We start from the raw sequence: 13,783 nt of genomic DNA, 5'->3' as shown, positions 1-13,783 counted from the left end.
TGGACCAATGGAATGGGTTTTGTCCCTTTAACAACACACATAACCTATTCTTTTGGAATGAGAATGGACGCATCAAAATAATAAAAGTTGGTCAACCTCCTTATCAATAAAATTTAAAACATGAAACAACGTCTTGCAGATGCTACTCATGACATAAAGAAATATTACATAGAAGTTAAACCCAAAATACTTTACACATTTAATATTATATTTAGCTGTCACTCGAAGGTGTTGTACAAAAGTTAAATGAAGATACAAAACATAATCTGAAACTAGCCTCATCCTTGTTGCATACGACTTCAAGCTCCATCAGCAAGCACCTTCATCTGTATCCTGAAGCAAATTGTTGTTAAACTTCACTTGATTTGAACCCTTGCCTCAAAATGTTTTTTTTTTAGTTAGTTACTTTTAGAACATTTATTTCTTGATTTCTTTGATTTTGATCTTGACTCAAATTTTAATCATCTTTGCTAACATATTTCAGAACAACCACTGAGTGATTAAACTAACTAGCATGAGATTGTTATAATTTGATGAATAATTTTGAGTTTAAATTTTAAATATATAATTACATTAAATATTTAAATTAAAAAAAAAATATATCGCTCATAAATTATAGTAATGTATTTGATTTGAGTACAATGATCTCTGATACACATAAGATAATAATCCTTTTCTTTAATAATAGCAACGATAAAAGTATAAGTTTGAAAGACAAAGGGGGGGAAAGTATCAACACTGCCTTTGTCTTGTTTCCAAGCACACTTTTCCTTTATTCTGAGTTTCTTTATGTGATATGCTAAGCAACTTTGTTTATAGTCAGAATGTACTTTTCTTAAAGTGAAGAAAGATAATTTGCTTTAAATTAATCATTAGCATCTCAACATGTTATTTATATTATAAAATAGGCTTAACTGTTTTATAATTTTTTTTTCATTTTTTTCTTATAAAAACAATTTTATTTTAATTCTTATAAAATGTATTATTTCATTTTTTTTATTCTTAAATGCTTTAAATACTATTTTTGTATTGTTCAAAATATTTCTTTTGTTGTTCAAAATATAATCCAAAGTGTTTTAAAGATAAAAAAAAATAAAGCAAACATATTTTTTAAGAATTAAAATAAAAAAATACAAAGACAAATATGAAAAAAATACTAAATTATGAATACCAAAAAAATATTTAACCCGATAAATACGTTTTTTTTTATAATGAACTGAGAGGGACATACGTAGAAAACCCAGAACAAGGGTAAAGGGCTAAGGCTTGAAAATGTAAGGTTTGGGAAGAATATATACTTTTATTCTTCTCCATTTTATTCAGAAAAGGATCATTTCTAGCCTTTTGCTCGTTTCCTTTTCTTTTCATATATTTCTAGATCTTTCTAAATAAGGGTTGATAGACTCACACTTCTAGATTGTCAATAATTTTTTAGTAAAAATCATCTGTCTTGAGTAATTAACTTTTCAAAACACCTAATTTGATATGTAATTTTACCAAATCATCTAGTTTAGCAAAATAATGTCCAAAATGAGTGTTACCTATCTTCCTAAAAATAGATATATGTTAGGCACAAATAATGGTTTTAAAATTTGGAGGGATAAAAACTAATTTTTATTACCAGGGCCAAAAAAAATTGCTTATTTTTAAGTGAAAAAAAAAACAATTATTTTATATTTTACGGAGATGAAAATAAAAAAAAACAAAAAAAAAACATGTTCATATTATAGGACTAAAAACATAGTTAATATTAGATTATAACAAAATATTTTAGTTCATTTCATCCAATACATTTTTTAATTAACTCAACGAAGATTAATCCAAGTTTAAAATAACTTCTAGATATAATTAAAAAAAAACATAATTCCAAAAATAAATTATATTTTACTTCCTTGTAACTTTATTTTCTTTTAACTTACTTTCTATACATGTCTATTTGTATACCTAATGAAACCCCTTATGTTTTTAGTCATTTCACTAAATTTATTATTCCTTATTATGGGTTACTTTAATTGCCTTTAAACTCATCAATAACACCTTTAACTGTAGTTATAAGATACTCAGACAACAGATAGAGTCGGTGCATGAACACTGGCTGTCACCACTCACAAGCTTCAATTCATTGATAAAGCCAATGGAAGCAAAGATGCTTTTTCAATTCTATTCCTCTCGCAACCTACTTTGAATCCATAATAGACCACCGCTACAAATGCGCACATGCATTCATGCATGCCCTCGATTGCTTTTTACAGAGCTTTGTGTTAATTATTGGAGACACGGGAACAAAGTCGTTATATATAGCAGCAGCAAGCAGCATCTATCTCATCAACTAGCTAGCTTTTTTCGTTATATATATGAGAATATATGGATCGAGGAATTTTATCTCCAGCTCAAAAGCCCTTTGTGTACCGTACGTAAAGAAAAAGAAGAGCCTTTTCATATGACTCCTTTTATATTACCGTCAACGGTGTAAGAAATAATGGTTCTTGTTTCAAGCTCTTTCTTTGTGGTTTCGCTTCTTCTTTATTTCGTTTTCTCGATTTTTATTCACGGTAGTAGTGGTGGTGATCAGTGTACCATAAAGAAAAAGCATAGAAAGTTTAACAAAAGAATAAAATTAATAAAATTATGAAATTCTAACCCATTAACCTTGTAGAATTCTGTTACATCAAAATCTAACGTGACTTTTTAAACTAGTTACTATAAAAATCAATAATTTTACTATATACAATAATAATAAATTAGCATTTTATAGAATGTATACTTCAATTTACAATTATGATGGGTGGAGGGCAGGTAAATTCGGCCTTAATTAATGGAGAGATAAAGTTGATTAACAACATTAAAATTTACGTTAACTAATGGAGAGATAAAGCTAACTGATCATTTATAATTTAAGATAAATTTGACCAACTGTATAACTTGGGGAACTAAAACACTCTGCTAAAGAAATGAAATAATGTAATTTGAATTGGATACGATAAAGTACTAGTGTACATCCATTTTAACTTTAACTTTTTAAAAAATAATGTACTCCATAGATAGATGTGTCGTTATTGCTATCACTTTTAAATTGGAGTACATAAACATCGAAACATTGAGCGACTATTAACCGTAGATCATAAATGTGTCGTTATTGCTATCACTTTTCGATATTGGTCGTGGTCAATAGGTTAGGTACATAATAAAAAAAAATCATTATTCATTAACATTAACATTATAGAATGTTAACATTTGTATTATTGTTTTTTATCTTTCTCTTTTTATCATAATTTTTTTTCTCTTCCTAGGTGTTAGTATGACTGTGGTGTCTATGGACTATACTTTTCTCTATTATGGAGTCTTCCAACATTTTCCTTTCACGTACATTAAACATGATCGAGCAGCTTTTCTGCTACATAGTTACATAACTAGCTAGCTCAGAGTGTCCACTCCAATACCTTACTATGCCACATGATGGTGGTGTTGCCATCAATTTAATGCCCAAATCAATCTTGAAGAAATTTATGAAAACTTAGAAGTATTTAACCTCTCATAATATTGAGATTACTTATTTGAATGAGAAATCATCGATATCAGAGGGAATGTTGGCTTTCAATTGTTCAAAGATATTGAAGGTCAACTATTTTCATTGTTATGCATTCTATTAAGGAGAGAATGGAGCCATGTAATGGGTTTTATCCCTTTAACAACACGCAAAAACTATTCACACAAAAACCATGTAATGGGTTTTGGAATGAGGTCGGACACATCAAAATAATAAAAGTTGATCACATCTTGCGGATGCTACTCATAACATAAAGAAATATTACATAGAAGTTAAACCCAAAATACTTTACACATTTAACATTATTTAGCTGTCACTTGAAGGTGTTATACAAAAGTTGAACGAAAATACAAAACATAATCTGAAACTAGCCTCATCCTTGTTGCATACGACTTCAAGCTCAATCAGCAAGCACCTTCATCTGTATCCTGAAGGAAATAGTTGTTAACCTTCACTTGATTTGAACCCTTGCCTAAAAATGTTTTTTTTTTTCACTTAGCTACTTTTAGAACTTATATTTCTTGATTTCTTTGATTTTGATCTTGATCTAATCTTGACTTAAATTTTAATCATCTTTTTAAACATATTTCAGAACAATCATTTAACATTTGGATTAACTGATATGAGATTGTTTTATTTAATGAATAATTTTGATTTTAAATCTTAAATATATAGTTGTATTAAATATTTTAAAAAAAATTCTTTCGCTCAAATTATAATAATATGTAGTAAAATTATCTATTATAAAATATATGTAAGATAATAATCCTTTTATTGAATAATAATAATAATAATAATAATAATAATAATAATTAAAGTATCAAGTTTGAGACAAAGGGGAGAAAAGTATCAATACTGCCTTTGTCTCGTTTCCAAACACACTTTTCCTTACTTTATTCTGAGTTTCCTTTATGCGCTCAGGTAAGCAACTTTGTTTATAGTGATAATGCACTTTTCCTATAGTGAAGAAAGATAATTTATTTTAAATTAATCATTAACATCTCAACATGTCATTTATATTATAAAATAGACTTAACTGTTTTTATAATATATATTTTATTTTTATACTTGTAAAAATAATTTTATTTTAATCCATTGCGTTATTTTGTTTTTTTTAATCTTAAAACACTTTAAATAAGTCTTTTTATTGTTTATAACATTTTTTTATTATTCAAAATACAATCTAAAGTGTTTTAAAGATAAAAAATAAAACAAACATATTTTATAAAGAATAAAATAAAAAAATTATAAAGACAAAAATAAAAAATTACTAAATTATTTAATACCAAAAAAGTTTTTAAACCTATAAAATATGACTTTTTTATAATGAACTGAAAGGGATATACGTAGAAAACCCTGAACAAGAGTAAAGGGCTAAGGCTTGACAATGTAATTGGAAGAATTCTTTTATTAATCTCCAATTTATTGAAAAAAGGATAATTTCTACCCTTTTGCTTGTTTCTTTTTCTTTTATATATTTCTAGATCTTTCTAACTAATGTTTGATAGACTCACACTACTAGATTGCAATGCAATTGAATTTTATTCTTACATCATGTTAAAATTTGTCGTTTAGTTATTAAATATCCACTATCTTCTCTTCAGCAATACAATTTTAAATATTCGTGTTTAGGCTGCAAGTATAGTGTTCCTAGTAAATTTAAGAATAAATATAGTTATTTTAAATAGAAGTATATATGAAAAATAATTAATATAAGGCTTAAAATTTTTAAAGCATCAACAATTTTAAAATAACAATAGTTATGAAATGGAGAAAAATAATTTATTGTTCATAAAGTTATATGTACATAACACCCACAAAACTTTTAAAATTTGATGTCATTATAAGTATATGCTACTTTGAGAGTATTTACCAAGAACATGTTCCACTAAGCATTTCTTAGGATCTGCTTGATTGAAGAAAGAAAAAAAATATAAGTGAGAAATAGAAAGAATCGAAATAAGAATGTTTGACAAAATAAGTGAGAAATACAATAAAAATAAAAGTATTTGATTTTAGAGAAATGAACAAAAAGACTATTCATTTGTTTCATTTTTCTTGTTTTTCGGGTTACCAATTATTAATATTAAATCTAAAGTCTTATTTAACAAAATTGAATTCAATATTACTTAAATGAATGTTATTCTGATTTTGATTTTTTTTTTTTATCAAAATTGAAAACTGACACACATCAATATATGTATGATTAAAATGGATTCTTGAATTTTGCACTTCAGATTCAAAGTGACTTTCGCTAGGAGAACAGGAGGAGAGACATGAAAAATAAATGACTCTAACACTTAAGTAAATATGTGAGTCAAGAGAATAAATATGAGAATATAAGTGTATGTAAATAAGTATGTGTTCGTCTCAAGTGAGTACAAATGAAAAATGTGTGTAAAGAGTATAAGAGTTCCTATAGTGTGAAGTGAAAGTTGTTGCTTGTTGATAAAGATTGTTATAGTGATGTAATAGTCCTTATAGATAATTACCCATTTATAATGAGTACCTTATGAATTATGTTAAAAATAATGTACAACTTAAAAGATAAAAATTAGTACAAATAATGTATAACTTTATAAATAATTGAATATCTATGGATAAATAAAAAATTTACAATATATTTAAATAATTAGATTATTAGAGATAATATATTGAAAACCCAATTATTAAAGACTAAACGTCTATGAGAATTCACATATATCTTAAATAGTCATATAAAATATCACTTATATTTTATGAATCGAGGACAACGTCAATACAATTTCTTTGAACAAATTACTTTTTTATTTTGTAATTATTTCTTTCTCTTCCGTCATTTCATTCTCTTCCTTCTTAAATTTCACCACATCAGCATCTCGGATGGACTTGGAGGTGCTTTAATAGATGACTGTTACACGTGCCTTGACTCATATGAGGAGAAGTCAAGCATCCATATATTCTCTGTTGCTATGGTTGGTAGGAGTGGTGGGGTGGTGGTCACTAAAAGGAAAAAGTAGTGTTTAGCAAAAGAAAATAATTTGAGATAAAATAAAAAATTATTTTAGTGGGACATTCATTTTACTTTCTATTTTAATTTAAAAATTCTTTTTATTTTTATTCTTTTATTTTCATTTTCTAAACCAAATATATCATAAAAGCAATCATAATCATCTTTTTAACCTCGAACTTTGTGCACTTTAATTCCTTTGTGCTTATCTTTGTTTTTTCTTCTTTTGATACCTATATGATATGATTAATCATACAGGGATTTTTCTTTTTCTTTTTTATAATTGTATTAAAAAGTGATTGAATTGAAATATTTTATGAAAAGAAGGCACTTTTTGCAACGTTTGTGTTGAAATTAAGTGGGCTGGAATGTTTCACGTGACCGATCGAGCTCTACTTTTTTCTCCTAAATTATTAATTTGGTTATTTTATTTATTTAATTAGTTTAATTTAATCTCTTCTATATATTTATTATTGAATAAAAGAATGTTCTAATTAGACCGTGTCAACATTTTTATTGATTTCACTTCCCGCACCTGCAAAATTGGCAATGCTTTCCGCTCATCTCTGCTGTGGCTTATTGTTACGCACTACTCCCTTGAAAAGTTGAGCGAAAATACACAAAAAAAAAAAAAACACTAAAAGAAAGAAATGAAACTTCTAACCTCTTACATGAGAAAGCAAACAACTTAGTCACATTAAGTTTAATAAAATGCAAGACAAATAAAATTTATATAAATTTATATTTTTTTAATCCTTTCCGATTCATCGTGAGAAAAAGACATTGATTAATCATTCGGTGGGAGGATAGATAAAAATATATTTATATTTCAAATATAATTTAACAAAAACTGTTTTAAATATATAATTCATGCACTATTTGCAATTATATAAACTTCTACTTAAAATCTTTACAACAGGTTAGTCACTAATTCTTAACCATTAAATTATCAAATTAATATATGATAAAAAAATTTATCAAACTAATAAATCTATGATGTAATTTACCCATTCCTGAGAAAGTTATTCACTTCCCCAGGTTAGATATGCCTCCTCTTTCTATTGTTACAAACTAATGCCAATTCATTGTTTGGCTTATATAGAATGATATATAGTGTTTATATACAAATTAAAAATAACGTAAATAAATGATAGGAAACCTAGTCCTAATCCTATTCAAAGGGTTATGCACCAAATTTATATTTTTATTTGGTGTCAGGACTTATTTTAGATTCATTCAAAGAATCACACACCAAACCCAAAAAATATTGAACGTGAGAAGATGTATTAAAAAAAATCCAAATCTCATATTAACTTGGTGCATGATTCTTTGGATGGATCTAAGATAAATTCTAATATCAAATAAAAAATTGGAGCCTAACTAGAGAATAAATAATATTTAAGTAATAAATAATAACATATGTAGGCATTGATGATATCATTGATGTCTATGTAATGAAAATAGGTGAAAGTTACCAAAGATTTAGAGCTAGACTTATCCTATGTTTGGAAGAGGAAAAAATAAATGAGAGAGAAAAAAACTTTAAAATTTAAATTGGAGAAAAAAATTAAAAAAGATAAATTGTATTTTTTTTCTAAAAGTGAGTTACTCTGTTTGATTTTTGCCCCCTAAAACCAAATAAGAGAAATATATCGTTATATATGTTTTTTTTTCTTTTAATTTTCTTTTCATTTATATGTGTCCCTTCCAAACGGACCCTTATGGAGTGAAATACTATTTTTGTGTGTGAATGACGTGGTGATTGGGGGAAGAGGTGGCGTAGGCTAATTTCCAAAGCCAATAGTAAAGCATTATGCACAAAGACCTTCATATAATTTTATAACATATATACATTCTTTGCGTCTTTTTTTTATTACATCACATTATTTACTATATTTTTCAATTTTATTTGGTACGAGGATATATTTATCAATCAGTAAGTACATACACCTTTCGTATATCATTCATTTTCATATTATAATCATGCTTCTAAACCGTTCATTTTAAAAATAAAATGATCTAATTTTCTATTTTTACACACGCACGCACTTTCGCGCCCAGACTCCGTCTATAAGTAGGCAGAGCACGGATTACATCCACACCAAAACAACAACTGAAGATATATTATGGCATTCTCTATCTTCAAACATGTTCTGTCGTTATTCCTTCTTTGCATTTTCTTGCAGGAACCTACCAATGCCCTTAGAAAGGCTAGTAAGCTTTGCCATTCAAATCTGATGGAGTTTTGCCATCATCTCTTCAAGTTCCAACTTTGAGAATTTCCAAATTTATATTTTGTTAGTTAATGTACCATAAAACATTTCACCAATTGTGTGCTTTGGACTCTGTGTTTCCAGACCTACATTGTGTACATGGGAGGACATTCTCATGGTCCAGACCCTTTGCCTAGTGATCTTGAAACAGCCACAAATTCCCATCATGATTTACTCGCTTCTTACTTAGGAAGGTAAAACAATTATGGAATTAGTTGTGTTAAATATTCTTATTGGGACGTATGAGTTAATCAAAGTTTGTTTAACGTACAGTCACGAGAAGGCCAAGGAAGCAATTATATACTCGTACAATAAGTACATCAATGGCTTTGCTGCCCTACTTGAAGAGGAAGAAGCATCACAGATTGCAAGTGAGCAAACTTCATTACCATATATTGCCATGATTTTCTTGTCATCTTGAAGCCACACAAATTGATATAATAATTATGCATTACGTGTTTCTATTGGTACAGAAAATCCAAATGTAGTTTCTATTTTCTTGAGCAAAGAGCGCAAATTGTTCACTACCAGGTCATGGGATTTTCTTGGACTGGAAAAAAATGGAAAAGTCACTGCAAACTCCGCTTGGAGGAAAGCAAGATATGGAGAAAATATAATCATTGCTAATATTGATACAGGTATGCTTAGTTAATCTCTTTTTGACTACCGTTCCACGTGCTCTTAATTCAGTTTACATTTATTTTCTTCATGAATTTGTACTTCCAACATATTTTCCTTTTCTAATTAAATACGTTGGTTGCTTCTTGAAAAGGGGTTTGGCCCGAACACCCCAGTTTCAGCGACAAAGGATACGGGCCTATCCCTTCAAAGTGGCGTGGAAAAGGTGTCTGTCAGATTGACAGTTTTAATGGTACAAAGAAATATCTGTGTAACAGGTAAATTAATTTTCTGATATTTCAATTCAAAAATTGGGTTGAGCTTGAAATAATATATGTATTTTAAAACGGTGCGAAGATCACGGCAATGGAAGGTAGTTGTTATTTTATTTACAGCTTAATTAATGTTTTATCTGTCTAATTTTGCCTCTTATTTTCTCGCTCTTCAATTTTAGTTCATTTATTTTAAATAAATTCACAATTTTAATTTAATCCTTAATTTTGTACACTTTTTTAAATTAATTATATTATTTTTTGGTTGTTAAATGTTTAATTTTCAATCCTCAATATTAGTTAAAACATAAAAAAGTGTAAAAAATTAGGATTCAATTAAAATTATAAATTTTATGAAATAAGAAAGCTAATATCGTGAAAAAAATAGAGAGATCAAAATATTAGATTATGATCAATAGGTGATTAAAATTGTAAATTAGATATTCTATTATATTATGTAATTTGTGTTTATTAAGGGTGTGTTTGAATCTAAAGAAAAACTACCAAAGTATACTAGACAGCTAGGAATATAGGTGTAGCTATTCTAATATATATATATATATATATATATATATATATATATATATATATATATATATATATTATAGAGGGAAATTATAGTGTAATTATTTTATTATTTATTTTTGTGATACTAAGGATGTGTTTGAATAAAGGAAAGATTGTGAAAGTATAATAGATGAATAGAAACTATTGTTTGAGTCAAATAATAATAATATTTTTTATTATTCAAATAAGTATAAAAAAAAGGTGCAGTAAAAATGGCAAGTTAGTATACAAATCTCCTACGTAATGACTATTGTGGTTTAATATGAAATAGTCTTTTTTTTTTTTTTTTAATGCTCTGGCCTCCAAATCCATATTTCAAATCCAAATTCAGACAAGAACAAGAATACCCCAATCATTTTTTCAAGAGTCACAGGACCAAAAATAAACAAATGAGTATGGTAATCCACAACCGAGTTTAAGTATCTTGGATTTTTTATCATAATATTATGTATTTTATAAAGATTCATGATATATTTTTTTGAAAAAAATATTATAAATTATTTATTACTCACGTTAAGAAAAATTCTTGAATACGCTGCTGCTAATTGCTATCACATGATGAGGCCATAATATTAATATAATTATGATGAACATTCAGAAAGTTGATCGGAGCAAGAATTTTTCTCAAAAGTCGGGAGGCGGGAGGTGGGAAGGTTGATCAAACGCTACGCAGCGGACGTGACTTGGTAGGGCATGGCACCCACACACTGTCAACAGCTGGTGGTAATTTTGTTCCTGGTGCAAATGTTGAAGGTAACGGCAATGGTACTGCTAAGGGAGGATCCCCTAGGGCTCGCGTTGTTGCCTACAAAGCATGCTGGAATAAACTGGATGAAGGAGGGTGCTATGATGCAGATATTCTAGAAGCATTTGATCATGCCATTTATGATGGTGTTGATGTCATCTCTGCCTCGTTGGGTGGGTCTAATCCCTATCCCGAAGCCTTGTTCACGGATGGGATTTCCATAGGGGCATTCCATGCAGTTGCCAGAAACATAGTCGTAGTTTGCTCTGCTGGAAATGATGGACCAGCACCTTTAAGTGTCACAAATGTTGCACCCTGGTCCTTCACCGTTGCTGCTAGTACAATGGACAGAGATTTTCGCAGCAGAATTTCTCTCAGCAACAATCAATCCATTATCGTAAGAGATATCATCTAATTATCTAGAGATTAATTTATTTCATATAGATTAATTTAATTGGATCATACGTACGTGTATCATATCAGGGTGCCAGTCTCAATCGAGGCTTACCGTCTTCGTCGCCATCGAAAAAGTTCTATCCGGTGATTTATTCTGTGGACGCTAGACTTCCTAGTGTGTCCATTGATGATGCGTAAGCACCATTTTCATTATTTTATTTCCCAAGCTAGCTTTCAAATATTTGTCTCATACGTGTGTATATATATATGTATTGGTTGGTGTAGTCGTCTTTGCAAACCGGGAACACTTGATCCTACCAAAGTAAAGGGAAAAATACTAGTCTGCCTTCGAGGTAATAAATTAACTTCAGCCAGTGAGGGTGAACAGGGTAAACTTGCTGGCGCTGTGGCAGTTCTAGTGCAAAATGATGACCCAAGTGATAATTTACTTCTGGCCGAGAATCATGTATTACCCGCTGCAAGTATAAGTGGAACGGGAAGTCATAATATTAAAAACGGTACAGGCAACAATGGCAATAACAAGTAAAATTCATATATCATTAAATCCCTTCTAAACGTCGTATTCTATATATATAGTATAATAGTAGCGAGTGAAACACTTGAATATTAATTTATATGTATGTTGTTGCAGGGAGATTTTAGCTTACTTGAGTGCTGCAGAAACATATATAGGAGTAAAACCAGCTCCAATCATAGCAGGATTCTCATCCAGGGGTCCCAGTTCCGTGCAACCATTGATACTAAAGGTCTATAATATATACATTTTGTTAACTACATGCACCTACATTACATGGTGATTTTCGTTCTTACAATTAATGACTCATTTAGAGATAAATTTTAGATAATTCGTTTCGTTTTTTTTTTCAGCCAGACATAACTGCTCCTGGTGTGAACGTAATTGCTGCTTTTACACAAGGAGCTGGTCCGTCTAATCTTCCATCGGATAGACGCCGATCTCTTTTCAATGTGCAACAGGGAACTTCTATGTCTTGCCCTCATGTCGCTGGCATTGCAGGTCTTCTCAAAACATATCATCCTACTTGGAGTCCAGCAGCTATCAAATCAGCTATTATGACCACAGGTACATTAGTAATATATATGCATATGCATGCTTAATTACAAAATACTGTCATATCTACAAAATATAAAATGCACATATGCAGCATATCATTTGGCAAAGCATTGGTGGCTTATTAATTAACAACTATGCTCTTAATTAATTCCAGCTACAACACTAGATAACACCAATCAACCGATTCGCAATGCATTTCATAAGGTAGCAACTCCATTCGAATATGGTGCCGGACACATTCAGCCTAACCTTGCAATTGACCCTGGACTCGTTTACGATTTACGCACCACCGATTACTTGAACTTCTTATGTGCTTCTGGTTACAACCAAGCTTTACTCAACTTATTTGCCAAATTGAAATTCCCATACACTTGTCCCAAGTCTTACAGAATTGAAGATTTCAACTATCCTTCAATTACGGTGCGTCATCCTGGGTCAAAGACCATAAGTGTTACTCGTACAGTTACAAATGTTGGGCCTCCAAGCACGTATGTTGTGAATACTCACGGGCCGAAGGGGATTAAGGTTCTTGTTCAACCAAGTTCGTTGACTTTTAAGAGAACCGGAGAAAAGAAGAAGTTTCAGGTTATACTGCAGCCAATTGGTGCCCGTCGTGGGTTATTTGGGAATTTGTCTTGGACAGATGGCAAGCACAGAGTAACCAGTCCTATCACAATTCTTCCTTAGAAATTACTCTCGATCAGCATTCTTATGTTATCATTGTCGTCTTTTGAGTGTGTTTGCATTTGCTGTTTTTTAGGCTGTAATATGAGCGTGTTTCCTACTCCTATTGCATTAAGCTCTTTTTTTTTTTTTTATGTAAAGCTTTGTCATAAATAAGGTATTTTTAGAATGCTGATGGAATTGGAGCTATCATCAAAGAACTAGTAATGATCGGAGGAAAATCAAGCAAATTTAAACCACGTTTTTGTCTTTACTCTTTAATAAAGGAACCACCCAAAACATCCTGCGCGAAAATCAAGCAAAAATGGTAATAACTTCATATGACTGTCTTCCATCTAAAAGCTTATCATTTATACACAACTAGCAAACGAGAAAAAGAAATATTAAATAAATAAGCTTATCTTCATTTTATTTCTTTTAATCTAGACTCATAAGATCTAAAAATGATTAAAAATAGTATATATAAAAACTAAAAGGAAATAAAGTTAAAAATATAGAAACTAAGATGTAAAATTTGTATAATTATAGAGACCAAATGAGTTCCCTAAAAAAATAGAGGTCTTATAAATAATCAAACCAAAACAAAAAAGAGACCAACT

At 29.5% G+C, this 13,783-nt stretch overlaps 1 protein-coding gene across 2 annotated transcripts; it reads left to right on the top strand.

Moving 5' to 3' along the window:
• Window positions 1–8,541: 8,541 nt before the first annotated feature.
• On the top strand, window positions 8,542–13,359 carry LOC100795195 (subtilisin-like protease Glyma18g48580). 2 transcript variants are annotated; one of them, XM_006595763.3, is made up of 11 exons: window positions 8,542–8,746; window positions 8,894–9,003; window positions 9,083–9,180; window positions 9,283–9,447; window positions 9,582–9,705; window positions 10,865–11,408; window positions 11,495–11,601; window positions 11,693–11,950; window positions 12,060–12,174; window positions 12,296–12,509; window positions 12,655–13,359. In XM_006595763.3, exons 1-11 carry the CDS (start codon window positions 8,663–8,665, stop codon window positions 13,185–13,187), a joined length of 2,352 nt encoding a protein of 783 aa, XP_006595826.2. In that variant the 5' UTR covers window positions 8,542–8,662; the 3' UTR covers window positions 13,188–13,359. The 2 variants fall into 2 exon arrangements, with proteins under 2 accessions (XP_006595826.2, XP_006595827.1); XM_006595764.3 differs by lacking the exon at window positions 11,693–11,950 and having other exon boundaries at window positions 8,601–8,746.
• Window positions 13,360–13,783: the final 424 nt, after the last annotated feature.

This window comes from Glycine max, chromosome 14 (genome assembly GCF_000004515.6).
Source record: "Glycine max cultivar Williams 82 chromosome 14, Glycine_max_v4.0, whole genome shotgun sequence".
NCBI lineage: Eukaryota > Viridiplantae > Streptophyta > Magnoliopsida > Fabales > Fabaceae > Glycine > Glycine max.
Note: the sequence above shows the minus strand (reverse complement) of the source record. Positions and strands in the feature narration are given on the sequence as shown.

Excerpts from the sequence above, each read along its gene's own strand:
- LOC100795195 (XM_006595763.3), top strand. The coding sequence starts at position 8,663 with ATGGCATTCTCTATCTTCAAACATGTTCTGTCGTTATTCCTTCTTTGC. Across the intron at positions 9,181-9,282 it reads AGAAGCATCACAGATTGCAA|AAAATCCAAATGTAGTTTCT; the intron begins GTGAGCAAACTT and ends CTATTGGTACAG. Across the intron at positions 11,409-11,494 it reads GCAACAATCAATCCATTATC|GGTGCCAGTCTCAATCGAGG; the intron begins GTAAGAGATATC and ends GTATCATATCAG.